Raw genomic sequence first — 21,892 nt, forward strand, 5'->3', positions numbered from 1 at the left:
TCCGCCATCTTGGACCTAGTTGGTTCTAACTAGTTTTTGTCATGACCTATAACTATGTCATTCTCTTAAAGGTTGTGCCCTGCCCCCTTCCCTCCTGCTTCATTATTGCCATTGTTCTCTCTGTGAAGTGTGCAGCAAGGTCCTTGCTCAGAGTGAATAAAAGTGAAGCTGTAAGGAAAAAGTGGTGGCAGTTTTCAAAAGCCATTGGGGAAAACTGGGGGCCTGGGCCAGCCATGGAGGCGTGTGAGGGAAGGTTCACGGCTCGGTGTTGATGAAGGTGGTGGAGCTGGTGGTGTGAATTCTGAGGAGGATGTGGGTGAGGACTGGAGTGTAACAGCCACTGGACTGGAAGGGCACCCCCTGTGTGGGGTGAAGCTGGGGGTCTGTCTGAGCCACCGCCCCTTGAGAGACCCAGATTTCTCCAGCTTCCTTTGCTCCTTGATAGGAACGTGTTTATGAGAGAGGCCATAACCTTGCGGTGGTGACAAGGCTCAGAGTGGCACATGTTGAGGGGAGCTGGAACCACCGAGACCAGTGGGACCCAGAAGCTAGAGGGTCAGGAAACAGAGGGAGTCTCACAGAAAAATAGAGGGGGGCAGGGGTGGGGGCTATTAACCCAACCCGTTATTTAATAGCTGAGAAAAATGAAGACCAGAAAAGGTAAAGACAGTGGCAGAGGAGGGACTCTTAGCAGATCGTCCATTCCTCATCCAGGTTATTTCCATGGCTCCCAGGCAGGGAGGTGGGGAGGGAGACATGTAAGAGGAGATGAATCTCCTCTTGGAGCCACTAACCTTGTGAGGGACAGGCTCTTGGGTGTGCTCCTGAGCGACTGGGCAAGACATTTAATTACCACCTCCCTAACTCCCCAGGCAAAGACTGTTTTCCCCCCACCGGCATCTCAGGATGAAACAGGAGGGAAGGGGGGCAGGGCACAACTTTTGAAAGAATGACATATCCCGAGGACATGACATAAACTTATTAGAACCAAATGGGTCCAAGATAGTGGACAAGTGGCAGACTTCCACTAGCTCTTGAGCCTCAGTATACGGTCACTGTAACACATCAGCAAGCTAAATGACACACCTACAGGTGCCATGACAGTTCCAGAGCTGACCATAACGATCAAAAAGTGGGTGGTGGCCCAATTCCTGGAAACCCCTACCCATTCCCAAAAGAGCTGGAATACTCCTCCCACTCATTAGCCTATGAAATTACCCACCCCTATAAGAACTGACAACCCCATACCCTGGTGCCTTTCTCACCTTCTGAGATGGCCCACACTCTGTCTGTGGAGTGTGTTTCTGTCTAAATAAATCCACTTCTTACCTATCACTTTGTCTCTCACTGAATTCTTTCTGTGCTGAGACACAAAGAACCTGAGCCTCAGTAAGTCTAGACACCAGGTCAGTGATTCTAATTAAAAAACCATGGGTTCGAGTCCCAAGCAGGGTTTTGGCCAGGTTTGAGTCCCAGCACGTGGGTTCAAGTCCCAATCAGAGCTACACGGTTTCAGTTGAGGGCTGGTGACATACGTGGAGGAAGGCTCTCCTGAGGAAGGGGGTAGTGGTGAGGAAATGGACCACTGATGCAGGGATAGCATCTGCAGGCAAAGCAGCTGCTCATACTTGCCAACTTCACAAGGAAGCTGAGGTTAAGAGTTTCAAAACAAGTTCGTTGCCAGTAAAAAAAAACAAAAAAACAAAATCAATCAAGACTTCAGCTCAGCAACTGCTCAGCAGCAACTCTGTCTCCCCACCTCCATACCCTACACTAGATTTGTCTTAGAATTCACCTACAACACCTCCTAGAGGCCTGGCCTTCATTCTCCTAGCCAATCACCATCTGGTTCCCAGGGTGAAATTCAATATCCAAACCCAGAGCAACAGCCTCCGGTCCTGGTGGTGGATATCAGAGCCTCAAGGAAAAGCAGGCCACCACAACATTCTCCCCAGTGATGTAGCTGGCATCTGGAGAGCACAGGAAGGATGGAGTCCCCACAGTCCTCTGACTGCCCTGCCCTGCATAGAAGGGGGACAGAACTGCAGTCTCGGTGCATGTGCTAATGAACTCTGACCTCTGTCTCCCTGCTGACCTGGCTGGAGGGCCCAGCATACCTCCATCCCTGTTTCCCACCTCCCAGGCTCCTCCTGTCCTCCAGCTCCCGGCTCCCAGGCTGTGCAACCCCAGACTCGTTGAGAGGAATTTCTGATAAGCCAGGATGCAATCAGAGTCCTGTCTCCTCTGGGGACCCCACCTACCTCTGCGATCCAGAGATTTTTTTTTTTTTTTTTCGGTACGCGGGCCTCTCACTGTTGTGGCCTCTCCCATTGCGGAGCACAGGCTCCGGACATGCAGGCTCAGCAGCCACGGCTCACGGGCCCAGCCGCTCCGTGGCATGTGGGATCTTCCCAGACCGGGGCACAAACCCGTGTCCCCTGCATCGGCAGGAGGACTCTCAACTACTGCGCCACCAGGGAAGCCCCCACAGAGATTTTTAAAAGAGTTTTGCACAGCCAGATTATATTCAACCTGAAAAAATTCAAAGAGTCAGTGCTAGACAGGATTTTGACGGGAAAAAAAGAGTGGCTGCTCTTGGCAGATGTGTGCCTTTTGGCGAAGATGACCCTGCTTAGGGCCGGGGCTGGGGATTCCACTGGATCTTCTCACAGAAGCCAGAGCCCTGATTCTGCTACAGAGAAGTGAGAGGCTGCTGTTCTCAGAGCCCCGAGCAGCTTGCCCAGCCTGGGAAAGCACAGGGTGGTTGGCATGGGAACTGCTGGCAGCTGCTGAATCCTCACCACTCGGCTGAAGTCAGTCTTGACAAGTCCTGGAGACACACCATGCACCCGGATGCCCTTATGGGGCCAGCTCCACAGCCAAGGACTTGGTAAGTCCCAGTGGGGCAGTTTGCTGGTGGTACTGGTCCAGCATTTAAGAAGGAAAAAGAAACAGTAAAAGTACACTGCCAGTGAGGGGAGGAGCTCTTGCTGGACCTCCAGGGCCGTGGAGGATAAAGCTGCTCTCCCTTAGACCCAACTCAGACGCGCCTCCCACTCCACCCCTGGGAATTACCAAGGAACAAAATAGAAGCAGGAGCAGGATGAAGCCCGGGCTTAAAGAAAAGTCAGGAAGGCAGAGGCTATGTTGGTCTATACTCGACCCAGAGAGAAAAGCTTAGGTGCAAGGTCAGGGAATGGGACTGAAGAGACCCAAGGCCAGACCCCTGCTGTACCATGACTTGGTCGACCTTGGGCAAGTGTCACTTAAGATCTCTAGGTCTCAATTTCCTCATCTGCTATGTGATTTATAAGCGCTGCCTGTTGACAGTCACAGGAATGCCATGTCTATACTGCCCCCTGGTGTGAGTTTTTAAAAGAACTCTCCTTTGAGCCCTTACAGCCCCTCTGGTGCCAGACTTGGTGAATGCATGTTCAAGACACCCCCTTCCTTCAGGAGAATAGAGTACCTCTCCAGGGTGCATGGCTTGGCGAGCAGAGCATAGACTGGATTTCAGCTCCCACTTGTCCCTGTCCCTGGACCTGGTGCCTTTGCACAGTGAACAACCTGTACAACCATCCATGGCAGCCCTGAGGGTGTGGGGTTTGAATGAGATAAAGGCAATGAGTGTGATTTTAAGTGTGGACCAGAGAGATGTTCAGTGTTGTGCACGTGGATATTTTTATCACACAGGATCAATATTCACTTCCCCAACACCCTGGCATCCATTCCACTGCCCCCTTCCAAAGCTCCCCACTCGCTGTGTGGAGGTACATAGACAGCAGCAGTGGCAATGAGCACTGCAGAGCCTCCCCTGTGAGAAGACAGACAGGTGTGATGAGGTAAAAGGTCAGCACAAATGAGAAGCAGATGCTCCCAGAAAATGGGCTTCTGACGAGGAGACAGAACTGAGCTATAATGGGAGAAGAAGGGAAATTGGGGATGGGGCCAGGGTCTCTGGGGAGAAGTAAAATCTTTGGGGGTGTTGGGCCTGAGAGGGTGCTGACACAGCCTCCCCTGCTGGAAAAGCCCAGGACTCCCTGGAACCAGTCACAGGGGCAGGGCCAATCAGTAGCTGGATCTCTGGAAGACAAAGCTGGGAGCCTGGAGTCAGGGTGAGGTTGGTGCAGCCCAGGGGACAGCCACTCCCATAGGAGGGAAATACGTTTAGAGTCACCTGAGTTTCAAATCTAGAACTGTTTCTGATTCAGACAAGAAGAGGTGAAAAGCAAAGGGGGGAAAAACTTGGCTACCAGAGGCGTGCAGGGGAGAGACTGAAGGGGCTTCCTCTGGCCTCTTTGGAGGGGTTTGGCTCTCTGGGTTACACTACCAGGCCCTGGGCCTGGCATCTGCCCTGCCATTCTCAGAGGACACAGCCTGTCAGGGGTGACTGGGGCTCCTCTGTGGGTTTGGAATCTGCTGGCCACATTCCTTCTGGACACTCCCTTTCGCTGTGTTGGCCACATCCCCCAGGACAAAGTAGCCTGCAGATGTGGTTCAGGAGGTGACGGGGAACAGACCCTGGCAGCCAGAGCACACTCTTTCTACCTCCTCTCCTTGGGGTATTCCACTGCGGGCTCCTTCCCCAAGTGTCCCCTTGGCGTAGAGGACAGCAAGGCCGAGTCCCCCCAACTCCACGGGCCCTCCCTGCCCTCCCCCCTCTTCTCCACGAGGGGCAGCAGCTGGCTCAACAGCACAGCCGGGACCTCACGTTCACGTCCAGGATCTGCAATCAGAACAGGGTGGGGAAGCAGCCACCTCCGCTCCCTGGAGTCCCATGGGGAGGAGCTGGGGGTGTGGATGGTCTTCTCCCAGAGTGCGGAGGAGGGGTCTGAGGGACCTGCTCGCCCACCAGGAGCACTTGGCTTACGAACCCCTCACCGTCATTCACGCCACACTCTCCTCATGGCACATCACCCTCCAGAGAACCAGGTCAGTGAAAATAGTATCAGGAAAGGACATTAGGAAAGCTGGGGTGTTAGTGCCTGCTTTAATGAGGAGAGGTGAGAATTTGCACAAGGTAAACAACGGTGCTGTTTCAGGGGCAGATGCAGAAATCTGACTTTCCTAGAAAAGCCTGAGGCTGGGCAAAGGAGGGAGGGAGAGGAACTTGGCTGGGAAAGCCAGGGAATGTGAGAACCAAAGAGAGGAAGTGGGGCACGGTCTGCAAGGAGAGAAAGGAAGGGGTGGTCAGCAGAGGAAGACTCAACAAGGAGGAAAGAGGCTCTCCCTGATCACAGGACCCACCTCTGCCTGCATTGGGGGAGGGGACAGGATGGTGCCCTCAGAACAGCAGGGGCAGGGAGTCTGCAGAGGCAGCAGGAGCCCCTGCTGTGCTTAGTGCATTCCATCTGGGATGCCGGGCAAGGGTCCCTTTTCTCAGCCATGTCTGGGGACAGGTGAGGCGTCCCTGGGACAGCCAGACTGGAAGGATCAGAATGGGTGCCAATGAGTCCAGACTACAACAGCCTCAGGTTTCTGAGCCAAGAGAGAGGATCTGGCCCTGAGCGGGTGTGTCCCGTCACATCTCGGGCTTAGAGGAAGGCTGAAGTAGAGAAGATCTGCAGCATCACTGGCCACCTGGGCAGATTGACCCAGGTGCGCTCTACCCATTGGGACCGGGGGCTGTGGTTCCAAGGAACAGGGGGCAGCTGGGAACACATGCAGGTGTGCGAGTAGATTTGGGAGACGGAGAGAACCTCACAGCTCCATGCTCCCGGGGCCTCACCTTGTCCCCCACCTGCTTACCGGCCCCCAGGGTGCTCCCCACCAGGGGGTTGACTGCAGCACTCACACCAGGAATTTGACGCCCCCAGCAGTCTAGGGCCTGGGGGCAGATAGAGGCAGCACAGAGGGTGAAGAAGAGAGGAAACTGTGGACCAGAAACCTCCTCCCTCCCTCCACAGTCATCTGGGAGGGCTTGGCTAATCCAAGAGGGTCCTGGAACACTGACCGTTTGCTGCCAGCTTCACTGTGGCCTCATCCTTGATTCCTGTCACCCTAAGACACTCTGGGAGAAAACTGGACGGTGCCTAAGTTAGAACCCTGCACTTGACCTGAATTCTGAGCTCCCAGCGCTACTGGACTCTCTCCTTTCACCCTTTATACTTCCAGGCAGACACCTCTTCTTAGCTCTCCCTCACTTTTGCAAATCTTCACTTTTTAAGTCCCATGTACCTGGTGTCTCTTCTCTGGAAAACATAGCTGGCTGATTCCCACTGTCCTTTAAGACTCTTCAAAAACAACCTTTTCCCTGTGAGCCCCCAAGAAGAGCGCCCACTCCCACAGTGACCACGATGGGCTCCCCAGCCTGGCATCTCCCCTGCTCCGGTCCACAGAGCAGCCCCTGTCATGGGCATTGTCCCAACTTCACCAGGCTCCGGGCATCTGTACCCTGCAGGTAACTGCCAGGGCCACAGTTCTGTTTAAAAATGCGGGTTTTGGAGCAAGGCAGAGCTCGGTTCAGAGTCATCCCTGACACTTAAGGTCTGTTCCCACCGTAAAGCTGTTATAACAACATCGAGCGCCTCACAGACTAACGTGATGGGGTGTTGGTATATGTCTGGCACTGGGAAGTATCCAAAATTATGTTAAGGAGTGTTTTGACTTCCCTAGGCTGGGTCTGTGTGTTTTGATCTCTGCACCTGTATCACCCCCATCCCTGGCCCCTCAGCATGGACAACAGGACTCCCACTTCTCAGCTTTCCCCACGTGGCACACACCCATCATGTTCAACTGCTCCCCCCTGCAGCGCCGCCACCGCCCAGTCTACGTTCTGCTGCTTCCAGCTGCTGACCACCACGTGGGCCCCATCCTGGGTTAGATGCCAAGTTATGGTGAAGCTGATCCTGCAACAGAGATGGTTGTGATGGCTTCAGCCCCTTCCCTACCTCCACCTGGGAGCCTGATCATGGGACATAAAATGTATTCCCCAGTGTCCCAGACTCCAAATCTGTCTGAGAAAAAAAGATACTAACTTTTACTGAGCACCTACTATGTGCTGAGCCTTCAGAGTGTCCTATCATCCATTCTATCATAAAGGCATTATTATCCAAGTATAATATTTTACAGAAGTGGTTAAGTAAAGTCACAAACTGCCCAGGGAAACAAATCTGGAGCCAGGATTCAAATCCACGTCTGAGTACAAAGCGCCTGCTCTTTCCAGCTTCTCACTCTGCCTCCTGGGAAATGGGAGTGTTTAATGACAGAAGCTCACTCTTGGAAAGATGATAGTTTCCAGAGCTGGGTAACAGGATAGTGGATTGGGCAGGGATGTGGAAGGAAATTAACAGCAGATCCCACTCTGTAATGGGGATGCTACATCCCTTGGATGCATCCCAGTTGGGTACTCCCATTACTCAGCTACATGTGGACTTGGTGACCACAGCCATTTTGTCAGCCAGTGCACAGCTCCTGTCTGCCCTACTGCCGTGCATTCTCATTGAGAGAGGGAGTGGCCCAATATGTATGCCATCTGTATGCTCTGGACTCCCAAATTTATGACTCTAGCTCAGACCTCTCTCTCGAACCCCAGACTAGCGTATTTAAATGTCTACATTTTTACAAAATTATTTTATTGAAGTATAGCTGATTTACAATGTTGTGTTAGTTTCTGGTGTAGAGCGAGGTGATTCAGTTATATATATAGTTTTTCATAATCTTTTTCACTATAGTTTATTACAGGATATTGAATATAATTCCCTGTGCTATGCAGTTGGACCTTGTTGTTTATCCATTCTGGGTAATAGCTTGCATCTGCTAATCCCAAACTCCCAATCCATTCCTCCCCCACACACCTCCCTTGGCAACCACAAGTCTGTTCTCTATGTCTGTGAGTCTATTTCTGTTTCATAGATAAGTTCATTTGTGTCATATTTTAGATTCCACATATAGGTGATATCATATGGCATGTGTCTTTCTCTTTCTGACTTACTTCACTTAGTATGATAATCTCTAGGGTCATTTGTGTTGCTGTAAGTGGCATTATTTCATTCTTTCTTATAGCTGAGTAGTATTCCATTGTATATATGCACCACATCTTCTTTATCCATTCATCTGTCAATAGACATTTAGGTTGCTTCCACGTCTTGGCTATTGTTAATAGTGCTGCCATGAACATTAGGGTATATGTGTCTTTTCAAATTAGAGTTTTCTCCACATATATATGCCCAGGAGTGGGATTGCTGGATCACATGGCAACCTTATTTTTAGTCTTTTGAGGAACCTCCATACTGTTCTCCATAGTGGTTGGACCAACTTACATTCCCACCAACAATGTAGGAGGGTTCCCTTTTCTCCACACCCTCTCCAGCATTTATGGTTTGTGGACCAAATGCCTACTTGACATCTCCACTGAGATACCTAGTAGATACCTCAAACTTAATACACCTGTGACAATTTTAAAACATGTCCGCAAATTCTGTGATATGCTTTCCTTCAGAAGTGGAGCCTAATTCCTCTGCCCTTCAACGTGGGCTGGTTTTAGTGCAGTGAAGGTGATGGTGTGTACCTCCGGGGACTAGGTCACAAAAAGGCACTGTGGCTTCCATCTTGGTTGCTCTCTCTCTCTCTTTCTTGGATCCCTTGCTCTGGGAGAGGCCAGCTACCAAGTTGTGAGAACACTCAGGCAGCTACAGAGAGGCCCATGTAGCCAGGAACTAAGCCTCCTACCAACAGCCATGTGAGTGCACCATCTTGGAAGTGGATCTTCCAGCCTTAGTTAAGCCCTCAAGCCCCTATTGACATCCTGACTGGAACCTTAGGCGAAACCCTGAACCAGACCCACAGCTAAACCATTCCTGACCCACAGAAACTGGGCTAATAAATGGTTGTCTTAAGTCACTAAATATTGGGGTATTTTGTTATGTAGCAATAGATAACTAATAAATATCAAAACTAAACTTCTCATATTTTCCCCAAACCTGCTCTATCTTCAGCCTTCCCTCTCTCAGATGATGGCAACTCCATCCTTCCAATTGCCCAGACTTAAGACTTTGGAGTCATCCTTGATTTCCCTGTGTCATACCTCACATCCAATCTCTCAGAAAATCCTGTTGGTTCTAACTCACTATGTATCAAAATGTAACACTGCCAACACTTGCATTGCTACTACCTGGTGGGAGCCTCTGTCATCTCTCTCCCTGTTTCCATCCTTGGCTGCCTAAAGTCTAACCTCAACACAGGAGTCTGAGTGAGCCTTTAAACATGTCAGCCGGTGCAGGTGTCTCCTCTACTTAAAAACTTGCAGTGACTCCCCATGTCATTCAGAGTAAAAGCCCATCTTAGTCCGTTCCGGTTGCTGTAACAAAAATACAATAGGCTAGTAGCTTATAAACAACAGAATTGTAGAATTTAATTTCTAACCTTCTGGAGGCTGGGAAGTCCAAGATCAAGGTGCTGGCAAATTTGTTGTTTGGTAAAGGCCCACTTTCTGGTTCACAGACAACTTCTTCTCACTATAGCCTCACTCAGTGGAAAGGGTAAGAGAGTTTTCTCAGGCCTCTTTTATAAGGGCACTAATCCCATTATTCATGAAGGCTCCACCCTCAGAACCTAAGCACTTCCCAAAGACCCCACCTCCCAAAGATCAACATGAGGTTTAGGATTTCAATATATGAATTTTGCAAGGGACATAAACATTCAGACCATAGCAAAACCCAAATCCTTGCCATGACCTAGAAGGCTCTAAATGATCTGTGCTCCCCCTTGCATCTCCAACCTTACTACTATTCTCCTCCCAGCCACAGTGGCCTCCTTGGGTTCTTCAAACATGCCGAGCACACTCCTGCCTTAAGGTTTCTGCACTGGCTGTTCCTCTGCTGAAATGCTTTTTCCTTAGATAACCACACATCTCTCACCTTCCCTTTCTTCAAGGCTTTGCTTGAATGTCACTTCTCAATGAAGCCAAACTTGGCCATTCTCTACTCCCCTCTCCTTCCATCACTCTGGATCCCTCTTGACTTTCTCTTTTCCACCATACTTATCACCTTCCAACATACTATGTCATTTATTTTTTTCTAATGTCTCTTGTTTATTATCCATATGCCTTGCCTAGACTATAAGCTCCAGGAGAGCACTGATCTCTATCTGCTTTGTTCACTGATGTACCTCAAGACCCCAGAACAGTGACTGACTCACAGTAAGCACTCAATATATATTTGTTGGGACTTCCCTGGTGGTGCGGTGGTTAAGAATCTGCCTGCCAATGTAGGGTACACAGGTTCGACCCCTGGTCTGGGAAGATCCCACATGCTGCAGAGCAACTAAGCCTGAGAGCCACAACTACTGAGCCTGCACTCTAGGGCCCGTGCTCCGGAACAAGAGAAGCCACCACAATGAGAAGCCCATGCACCACAATGAAGAGTAGCCCCTGCTCGCTGCAACTAGAGAAAGCCCGCACCAGCGACAAAGACCCAACACAGCCAAAAATATTAATTAATTAATTAATTTTTAAAAAATAAATAAATATTTGTTGAATGAATAAAAGAATGGACAAATCTACATGTTCCTACATGAGAGATTTATGCAATTGTGCACTTTTAATCTAAAGCTCTTCATTTCAAAGCTTTTCCAAACTTGTTCGCCTCAGGGAGAAAGACTTAGAATGCTCTTTAGCACATAACATTAGTCTTTGCGGGCCTCCTGCACTCACCTTCAGCAGGCAGGAGTGCTAGGGAGTAGAGAACAGGAGGGAAAGCGTGATCCTTAGCTTGTCAAATTCTCAAGTACTCCAGTTAAAGGACAGCAAAGGAGCTGCTGCTGACGTGGGTAAAGAGATGGTGCCTCTGCAGTGGGGACTGGGAGTGTCAGGAAATTAATAATAAAGTGTTACAGCCAGAGGAGGTAAGAAACAGCTGTATCTGTGGTCCTGTACATCTCTGAGCTTCTAAGATGGCATGAAATAGAGCAGTGTTGTCCAATAGAAATACAATATGAGGCACATATCATTTTGACATGGAATCAATGTATACAGCTATTAATGATGTATTTTAACTTTTTCTTTCATACCAAGTCTTTGAAATCCGATGTGTACTTTACACTTACAGCAGTTCTCAACTTAGACTGGTCACGTTTCAAGTGCTCAGTAACCACATGTGGTTAGTGACTATCATACTGAACAGTACAGATGTAGAACATTTGTCAGACCAGGGCAATATATGAGGTGTGTTCCCATCGTGGTTCAGAAAATGTGGTTAACTTTGTTATAATTCATCCTTCTGAGAGTGATGACAACAAAGAACATTCTACCAGCATCCATGGACATCCACATAGCTAGGATACTATCTCCTAAATCCAGATCTATGTCCATTGAAGAGTTGTCCTATTCTCCTGGTTTTCATTGGCATATGATCTCAAAGAATTGCAATAGCACAGAAAAACGTGTATGCTCCAAGCACATATATTGTTTTACTAAAATTTGAGTAAATCTGCAATGACCTAAGCTCTTTGCTAACAATCTATAAGGACAGTGGCACCTCCACCCAAGGCTACAATTCAAAATATAAACTATAGCTAGAGGGGAGGAGGAAGGGGAAGCTGGGACAAAGTGAGAGAGTGGCATGGACATATATACACTACCAAATGTAAAATAGATAGCTAGTGGGAAGCAGCCGCATAGCACAGGGAGATCAGCTTGGTGCTTTGTGACTGCCTAGAGGGGTGGGATAGGGAGGGTGGGAGGGAGGGAGACGCAAGAGGGAAGAGATATGGGAACATATGTATATGTATAACTGATTCACTTTGTTATAAAGCAGAAACTAATACACCATTGTAAAGCCATTATACTCCAATAAAGATGTTAAAATATATATATATATAGCTAGCTATATGAACAAGTAATTTTATCATCTTTTAATAATAGCAGAAAAATGGAAATAACCTAAATTCCTAATAACAAGGAAATGTTGGACATTTTTCCTTGATGGGATATTATAGACACTAAAAATGAAGTTTTTAAGTAGTTTATAATAGTGCAGGGCAGATTCTTAAGTTAAAATGCTAGATGGAAAATCAGGACACAAAATTGTGTATGCAAAATTACATTAAAATAAGAAATACATGAGAAAAAAGCCAGAAAGTGAACATACCATAATGAGATAAAGATGGTAAATGAAGCCATACTTCTGCCTGTCTCTCCACATTATATCACTAGATATTGTGGAAAAGGTTAAAAGAAAAAAGAAAAGAAAAAGAAAAAAAATCAACAGCAGCCCATGAAAATATGAAGTGGTGTCCTTGATGGACTAGAATTTGTAAGGAGTGGAGCCATCTTAGCTGAAACCATATCCCCAAACCCTGGAAAAGGCACTGTGTCAAAAGGTGGGAGCAGCTATGGTGCTCTGAGCCAGGAGGTGCAATGCAGAGAGGCAGGAGGGGGAGACAGCTGCTGGGTGACTCTGCAGACGCTGCTCCAGCGGGATGTCTCTTCTCCAGTCTCTACCTTTCTGCCAGGCAGCCAAGAACACAGGTGCTCACCCCCACCGTGAGTAAGGATGAGAAGAACGGAAGGCCACCAATCCAATACATCAGAAGTCAGGAAAGAGATAACAATGCCTCCGGAATTAGAAAAGAAGTTTTCAGGAACCATTTGTAATATATTAATAATCACAACACAAGTGAATGAGCTGAATTAATATATTGAAGATTCTTTCAATTGTATTTTTAAAAAATAGTTGTGTACAGTTTACAAAGACACACCTAAAACAAAATGATTCAGGACATTTGAAAATAAAACAATAGAGAAAGATACTATGTAAGATGTTAGCCAAAAGAAAGCCAATGTAGAAACATTAAAATCAGAGCAAAAGAGAATTCAAGGCAAAAAGCATTAAAAAGGGCAAATAAGGATACAGTCTTTTATATTGATAAAAGGTACACTCCACCAAGATTATATATCATGAATCTTTAGAGATCTGTGTAACTTCAAAATTGTCAAATCCCAATCTCAGTAGATTAATTTAATACACCTGTCTCTGAATAGTTCCAATGAAAAAAATAAGGCTATAGATTAACACAACTGAATAGAAATATTATATGAATCCCAATTGTAAGCCACATTTGTAATTTAAATTTTTCTGGTAGCTACATTAAATAAATAAAAGAAACATGAAATTACTTTTACTAATATATTTTATTTAACCAAGTATATAAAAGATATTACCATTTAAATATGTAATCAATATAAAAATAATTAAAATTTCATACTAAATCTTTGAAACTAGTGTATATTTTATACTTAAACCTATTACAATTTGTACTGACCGTATTTCAAGAGCTCACTGTCCCTATGTGGCTAGTGGCTGCTGTATTGGATAATTAAATGACACAAATTTTGTCAAAATGCCCTTATCAAAATTCTTCACTTAAAGAGGAAATTAAAACATGCCCCATGCATGCGGCAGCTAAGAAGGCGTCATGCCATAACTAAGAAGCCCGCACGCCACAACTAAAAAAAAAAAGATCCTGCGTGCCACAACTAAGATGTGGTGCAGCCAAAAATAAAAATAAATAAATAAATATTAAAAGAAGAAAAAGAAAGAAATGAGAACATGCCAATTTTTTTTTTTTTTTTTTTTTTTTTTTTTTGCGGTACACGGGCCTCTCACTTTTGTGGCCTCTCCCGTTGCGGAGCACAGGCTCCGGACGCGCAGGCTCAGCGGCCATGGCTCACGGGCCCAGCCGCTCCACGGCATGTGGGATCTTCCCGGACCGGGGCACGAATCCGTGTCTGCTGCATCAGCAGGCGGACTCTCAACCACTGCGCCACCAGGGAAGCCCGATGCCAAATTTTTTTAAGTGTGTTGGATATGGTCAAAGCACTGCTCAGAAAAAACACGTAGATATATAATTTTAGATACTGTAATTACAGATTATTTAAGAAAGATTGAAAATTATAGAAGTATATTTTCCATCCAAGAAACTACTTTAAAAAATAGCAAATAGCGGCTTCCCTGGTGGTGCAGTGGTTGGGAGTCCGCCTGCAGATGCAGGGGACGCGGGTTCGTGCCCCGGTCCGGGAGGATCCCACATGCCGCAGAGCGGCTGGGCCTGTGAGCCATGGCCGCTGAGCCTGCGCGTCCCGAGCCTGTGCTCCGCAGCGGGAGAGGCCACAGAGGTGGAAGGCCCGCATACCGCAAAAAAAAAAAAAAAAAAAAAAAAAAAAAAGCAAATAAACTCAAAGTAGAAAGGACATTTAGGGATTTCCCTGGTGGCACAGTGGTTAAGAATCCGCCTGCCAATGCAGAAGACACGGGTTGGAGCCCTGGTCTGAGAAGATCCCACGTTCCGCAGATCAACTAAGCCTGAGAGGCACAACTAATGAAGCTACATGAACTACATGCGCCTAGAGCCCGTGCTCCGCCGACAAGAGAAGCCACTGCGATAAGAAGCCTACACACTGCAACGATAGAGTAGCCCCCGTTCGCCGGAACTAGAGAAAGCCCGTGTGCAGCAATGAAGACCCAACGTAGCCAAAATAAATAAATAAATAATAAATAAATTTATTTTAAAAAAAGAAAGGATATTTTAAAAGATTAAAGCAGAAATTATTGAATTTAACAAATCAACAATAAATTTGAAATGAAATTTACAAAAACATCAAAAGTAATTTTCTTCTGATGGAGCTTTGATGGGTGATGGAGCTTCAGGTGTTTTCTTTCCCTTGACTTTCTACTTTACTTCTCTTACTAGATTTTCTAGGAATAGCATTGCTTTTATAATACAAAGACTGTCTTTAAAAAAAAAAGTTCTGTAACACTTACCACAGAGGATTTTGAAAGACTATCTTCAAATGGCAACACATTTAAAGCTCCAGTAGCAAAATTTGCTTTTTAAATTTGATGACCTCGGCTAAGTTGCACACTTAAACTGTATGAAAACTGGCCTGTTCTTAGATTTGTTGAACGATTACCACGGTCCTAATCAGCTGTGCAAACGTCAGCCACACTTCCTAGACATAGGGATCAGTAGGAAAACTCTAGAAGGAGTTCCCTAAGGGATAAGATCAGGCTTCCTCTCCCCCCACAGCAGAATCCTAAGGAGCCTTGGCCCAGCCTGACCTTGTGTTCTGAGGAGAGGAAAGCCCAGAGCCTCTGAAAGTGGAGAGTGGCAGGCCCACTAGTGCCTCTTTGGTCAGTGGCTATTGGCTTCTGCAGCCTGGACTGGAGATTTAGCATTTTATCCTCAGGGATTAAAAAGAAAGAAGGAGGTTTGTAAATCAACTATACTTCAATTTAAAAAGAAGGAAAGGAAGGAAGAGGAAGGAAGGAAGGAAAAGAAAGAAAGACGGAAGGAAGGAAGGAAGGAAGGAAGGAAGGGGGAAAGTCAGTGTTCCCATGGATAAGGACCTAGTACCCAAAGGGTAACCAGGCAGGGCCAGAAATGAGTCTTTAGAAGAGCACAGGCACACACACACACACACACACACACACACACACACACCATTACTGCAGTCTGGGCGGGACTATGAACAGCCCCTCACTGGCCACACTCTGGTCACTCACGGTGGTGAACAAGGCACATCCCTCACGTCTAGGCTCCCACAATACAATCCTGGCATCTTGCGGGATAGAGAGTAAGCTAGGCAGAGATAAATTCCTGTCTATAGTCCCAGCCCTGGGGGGATATTCCCACCCACCTTTCCTAGGAGATAAGTTGCCTTTCTGGAGAGCACAGAACCTTCCCTGAGATGTGGATCCTAATGACCCTTCTCTGATTTATGGATGGGGAGCTTCGTAAAGCAGCAGCTCCTCTCTGTAGATTCCCAGATACTGTCTCCCATGGACATAGACATTTAAGGCTTAGCTTCAACCCCCATTCCTTCTTCTCTCACATCCCCTTCAGAATATTCCAATGAGCTCAGCCTCCCCTCCCTATTCTACCTCCTAGTCTTCTTTTTGAGTCATTAGAGCATCAGAACAGACTTTCTGTTTGCACAAATCACACACATGGACATAGCCCAGACCCAAACAAAGGCCAGCCCTCCGAATCTGTCTACAACTGGCTCCATCACACTGAGACGCCTTATCTTTGGAGGTAGTAGGAAGGGAGGTCGAAGTAGGGGTCACTACCATGTGATAGTGGGAAAGCTCCAAGAGGGAATGAGTGCAAAATTAGGGGAGGAGAATGGGTCACCCATGGAGAGATTTTAGGAGGTATGTGCATCCCACATCAAGAGTGTCATTTGATGTTCAAGCCACCAACACAGCCATGATTCTCCATTTTACTCAGTGCACTTTGTAATGGCTGTAATTATGTTTCAGTTGGTAACATACTTATCTGTATTTCTGACATTGCACCATTCAAATCCTTTACTGTGGTGACTGCTTATTCTGAGTGGTGTCTGCCACGCCCAGAACATTGTTCTGCAATTCTAGCTGATTGACAGACTAACAGAACAAACCACATCCTCTGCAGAAGCACCAATATCCTTACTTACGCAATGAACTTTGCCAACACCTTCTCCTTGAATATCTAGTTTTTACAAATTTGCAGTTGATCCTAGTGTTCTGTGATGGTTTGTTTCATTTTATAACTGAAAGTCTAAGTAGATAGTAAAGTAACAAACTTCCAGCCTACAAAGTATTTTACCCCATAGCACTGGAAGTATTTTGAAACCCATGCTTTTCTGTTTCGTGTTTACCCTTAATATTATATCCTGAGCAGTCTTCATGGCATTAAATAGTCTTTTAAAATATGATTTTCAGAAGATTGTATATGCCACCTAATAGATGATCTACAATTAATTAACAATTTCCTGTTGTTGAATTATTTATGTTGTTTTCATTATTTATGTTTTTTATTTATGTTTATTTATTTATGTTTTCAGTTTTTCCTTATTATGTATAATGCTGTGTTTATCCTTGTTGATAAAGCTTTGCTCCCCTACCTGATGAAATCTTTAGGCTAAAGGCAGATAAGTAGAATTGCTAGGAAACATATATGAATATTTTAAAGTCTTAATGCAGCTGTCAAACTGCTTTTCAAAAGTCTGTACCATTTTACCCTCCAGACAACGGTGTATAAGGTCCCATTTCCTTCACTAATGGTAACGCTTTTTAAGTTTTGCTTATTTGGGTAATAATGTGTATAGAGATTCAAAGAAAGTGTGCAAACCCAGTGTGGCCATGTCTGGGTTATGTGGCCTGGCAAAAGTCATCAGGCTTTGTTGTATTTGAAACATAAAAGTTTATGACTGCTGTATCATCTTCAGGAATTATACAATTTTATCAGTTGAAACATCCTTGTTTAAATGCATTGTCTTCTAGCATCCATTATTCCTGACAAGAAATCTGATGACAATCTAATTGTTATTCTTTTTCTATATTACCTACTTTGCTTTCTATGCAATGAAAAATGGATGAAAAGTTAGATAAATTATAGCACATCCATTGAATAGATTATTATGCAGCTTTTCAAAAGAATGAATTATGTATGTATTATTTACTTGAATGGATGGTCCTTATACATTGTCAAGTGAGAAAAGCAAGTTGTAGAGAAATATATATCATTTTTATAAAAACAAACATCAAATACAAAACTCTATGCATTTGTAATCATATTTTGTATACATTTTCTAGTCTAGAGAAAGGAGCAAAAAGGTAGAAACCAGGCTATTACATTTTTTTTTTTTCTATTTTTTGTCCGTGCTGTGCGGCATGCAGGATCTTAATTCCCCAACCAGGGACCAAACCCGTGCCCCCTGCAGTGGAAGTGCAACGTCGTAACAACTGGACCACCAAGGAAGTCTAAGGCTGCTAGTTTTAGATTCCTTTTTATTTCGGAGAGAGGGTGAAGATTATGGGGTACATTAATAATATAATTAACACTAATAATGTTATTTCATATCTGCTTAAATTTGAATTTTCTTTACTACTAGAGGTTAGGTATCTTTTCATGTTTATTAATCATTTATTTGATTATATTCTTCTGTAAATTTTCTACTCATATTTTTCCTACTATTCTATTGGACTGTTTGGGGTTTGGGAGGAATCAATTTATAGAAGCTCTTTATATTTTATCAATAATATGTGTTGCACATATTTGCTGCAGTATATCATTTGTCTTTGACTTTGTTTATGGTGCCTTTTGCCATGCAAAAATGTTCAATTGTTATGTAGCCAAATATATTTATCTTTTTCATTTATCTTTCTCATATATAAGCTCTGAGTTTCATGCCATGTTTAAGAATGTCTCATCCGTTTTAAGATTATTCCTAAATATTATTTTAAATTTTAATTTTGTCTACATTTAGATCTTTTTTTATTTAATTTTTATTGGAGTATAGTTGTTTTACAATGTTGTGTTAGTTTCTGCTGTACAGCAAAGTGAATCAGCTATATGTATTCATATATTCCCTCCTTTTTGGATTTCCTTCCCATTTAGGTCACCCCAGAGCACTGAGTAGAGTTCCTTGTACTATACAGTAGGTTCTCATTAGTTGTCTATTTTATACATGGTAGTGTATAAATGTCAATCCCAATCTCCCAATTCATCCCAACCCACCCTGTTCCCCCTGGTATCCATACATTTGCTCTCTACGTCTGTGTCTCTATTTCGGCTTTGCAAATAAGATCATCTATACCATTTTTCTAGTTTCCACATATATGCATTAATATACAATATTTGTTTTTCTCTTTCTGACTTACTTCACTCTGTATGACAGTCTCTAGGTCTATCCACATCTCTGCAAATGACACAATTTCATTCCTTTGTATATACGTACCACATCTTCTTTAACAATTCCTCTGCTAATGGACATTTAGGTTGCTTCCATGTCCTGGGTATTATAAATAGTGCTGCAATGAACAAAGAGGTACAAGTAGATCTTTAATTTTATGGGATATATCCCAATAGCCCTCAACACATGGGTCAGAGAACCACAGTGAAGATTCTGCAAGTTACTAATTATGTCTAGTACAATTACACATTTAGGAAGGGGAAAATAACAACAGAGTGAGTCTGTGGACCAACTAGACCTACTGTGAGTCACACGAGCTCAGACTCTATTGGTCACTTGACCGTCATAAGCCCCTACTTTAACTAGTAGGCACAGTGGTGTTTTGGGTGCCTAGGAATTAGCATCAATTCAGAGCCAGTGTCTAGTAATCCCTGAAATGTCTGGGTATTGTCTTTCTCCAATGAATAGTAACCTAAAATATGATCACAAGTACTTTGGGGGAAGAAGATTTATGGTATGTATAAGTGGAAATGATGGTATGTACTTTTGGAAATGATGCAGAGCTATTCTTCAAGGGGATCCAGCTCCCTTCTCAATCAAAGGGCTCTGGATCTATAAATTGACTTAGATCTGGAAACTGAGTAGGAAATCATGACTCTCCACAGCGGTGACTCAAATCAGGTTTTTTGTTTTTTTTTTACTCCCAGACTAGAGTTTTTCCTTTATATAGATCAAACAATCCTCTAATGAGATGTCCATCTATTTTGTTCCTATAAATACTGTGATCAGTTAGCTCCTGCCAAAATCTCTGCGAGCCAAGTCATTCTGATTACTGGTATATCCCTGTTGTTCTTTACAATAGATACACTGACTTTATCTTTGGAGCCAAGAATAGGAGACGTAGAGAGCAGCCACTACCACAGGGCTGAAGCAGAGTCCCCAAGGAAGGAAGAAACCTGGAAAATGGTCCCCTCCCCCAGGAGTTTGATCCATATATGGTTGGAGAGAGCATGGCTATAGCTCACTGGATGGTGAATTCAGCTGAGGTACCATGCCGGGAAGAATTACTGGAGAGTCACCTTCAGGGGTGCCAGGGGGAACCATCTCAGGAAGGTTCTGAGCCTCAGAACTCACTGCAAAGCCATCAGAGAGGTGCTGGTGGAAGCCATACGTGCAGAGGTGTGACGCTGTTGGAACTTACTGGAAAACTGCATTTTGGAGCGTCAGGAGAAGCAGTGTGTGGGGAGGTGCTGGACCACAAAAGCCTGCTAGAACAGGAGGAAATACCCCTTCCTCCACTAGTGTCGCTCCAGTGCCCTGTGATAAAGTCTAACAACATGTCAGCTGGCAAGGGGGCGATGTTTCAGCACCAAAAGCAGGGCAACAATGGGTGGGTTTGGAGCAGAAAGGCAATGGATTTATAATTGACACGGTCAACTGATGACCTCTGTCTCCTTCTACTCACTTCACTTTTATGCGGATGGTTTTTGTGCTTCTATACTGTTATTTCAATAATGTCTCCAGAGTCAGTGGAGACAAACACGTGTACTCAGCCTGCCATCTTGAACAGGAAGTGTCATTTAAAAAAAAAATCTGTAAAGCAGCGTTGGGAAAATATGAAGCACTGATACCAACATGGTTTTTGAAAAGGGGTCACTTGAGTTGTAAGCCCATCACCATTATTAGCTGAACAGCCAAGTCATTGAACTTAAAACTTAAGTAGGTTAACTTCAAACTCCATGCTTCTGCATAAAATTTCCCTATGTCTAAAATGAAAATAATGCTTTCCTGACAGTGAGACTGAACTGACTAAGTGATGTGATTGTGTGAAAGTGCCTAGCATGGTGACTGACAATGGAAGGGACTCGACAAACGCTAAGGGAGCAAATGGCAATCAATGAGTAATATTTTCCCTTCCCTTCCATCTTCCTGATAGATGTGACTAGAATGGCAAGCAAGCAGTTGACAGATGCCAAAAAATTGTTTTTCTTTTTACCATTTTCTTTTTTTTTTTTTTCTTTTTTTTTTTCTTTTTGTGGTATGCGGGCCTCTCACTGTTGTGGCCTCTCCCGTTGCGGAGCACAGGCTCCGGATGCGCAGGCCCAGCGGCCATGGCTCACGGGCCCAGCCGCTCTGCGGCATATGGGATCCTCCCAGACCGGGGCACGAACCCGTATCCCCTGCATCGGCAGGCGGACTCTTAACCACTGCGCCACCAGGGAGGCCCACCATTTTCTTAAAATTATTGAGCATTTAATAGGCAGTGACATGCCAAGCCCTGAGAATACACAGATAAATAACTCAAGGTCTCTTCCCTTAAGGAATTCACATCTGATGGACAAGACTGTTAAGGAAATGCATATTTCAACATAGTGTAGTATGTGCTGTGATAGAGGCAATGTAAGTTGTGATTATAAGACCTCGGAAAGATTATAACCCAAACTGGGGTGGCCTGGAAGATTAACCCTAGGTTGCATCTGAAAGGATAAATAAGTTAGCAAGATAAAGAGTGATATATTTTCAAAGCACAGAGAGCATATATGCAAATGCAGAGGGTAGGAAAAGCATGGGACATTTGGGGAAGTCCAAATACTTAGTAAGGCAAAAATATAGATAGTTAAAGTGGTGAAAAATTAAGGTGGAAAGGTCAGGCAAGCAATGAGATTTGTAGCAGAAAAGTGATATACTTCTAGTTGCATTTAGAAGAAATCTTTTGCCATATTTGGGGAAAAGATTAAAGAGAAATGAGCCTAGAAGTGAGGAGAATATTAGAAAGTTGCAGCAGCAGTAAGCTAAGTGAGAAAGTATGAGGGTCTCCCCCAGGACCATTACCATCATGACTCCATTCCCCATGATGTCTAGGGATGGTTGTTCCTGGAGCTGTGCAATGCAGAGCCTGCATAGTCCTGGACCAAACGAAAGCAAAGGCGGTATGGTATGCAGAGACAGATTTGAGAAATATAATTGTGAAGTTTGTGAATATAATTGACAGAATTTGCTGAGAGTAAAGAAGAGGAGGAGTCGGCAATAATATTCAGATTTCTAACAGAGGCAAATACTTAAATGTGGTCCTAGTCACTATGATTGGAACCTTAGGACAAGGGCACATTTGGGTAGATGAACAATGAGATTAGATTTGGGAGATGCTGTTTTGGAGGTGTCTGAAGCACATCTGAGAAAAGATACCCTGGTAGGCCGTGGAATATATGAGTGTAG

At 44.8% G+C, this 21,892-nt stretch overlaps 1 protein-coding gene across 1 annotated transcript in view; it reads right to left on the reverse strand.

The window, feature by feature from the left end:
* LOC132488085 (dehydrogenase/reductase SDR family member 2, mitochondrial-like) overlaps positions 1-21,892 on the reverse strand; it is a 170,565-nt gene that overhangs the window by 71,264 nt on the left and 77,409 nt on the right. Inside the window, 7 exon segments of the mRNA XM_060096067.1 lie at positions 2,802-2,861; positions 2,863-2,922; positions 3,470-3,590; positions 3,707-3,814; positions 4,549-4,705; positions 4,708-4,726; positions 5,729-5,781. Coding sequence (XP_059952050.1) covers positions 2,802-2,861; positions 2,863-2,922; positions 3,470-3,590; positions 3,707-3,814; positions 4,549-4,705; positions 4,708-4,726; positions 5,729-5,781 — 578 coding nt within the window.

Source organism: Mesoplodon densirostris, chromosome 4, assembly GCF_025265405.1.
Source record: "Mesoplodon densirostris isolate mMesDen1 chromosome 4, mMesDen1 primary haplotype, whole genome shotgun sequence".
In the NCBI taxonomy this organism is placed as follows: domain Eukaryota; kingdom Metazoa; phylum Chordata; class Mammalia; order Artiodactyla; family Ziphiidae; genus Mesoplodon; species Mesoplodon densirostris.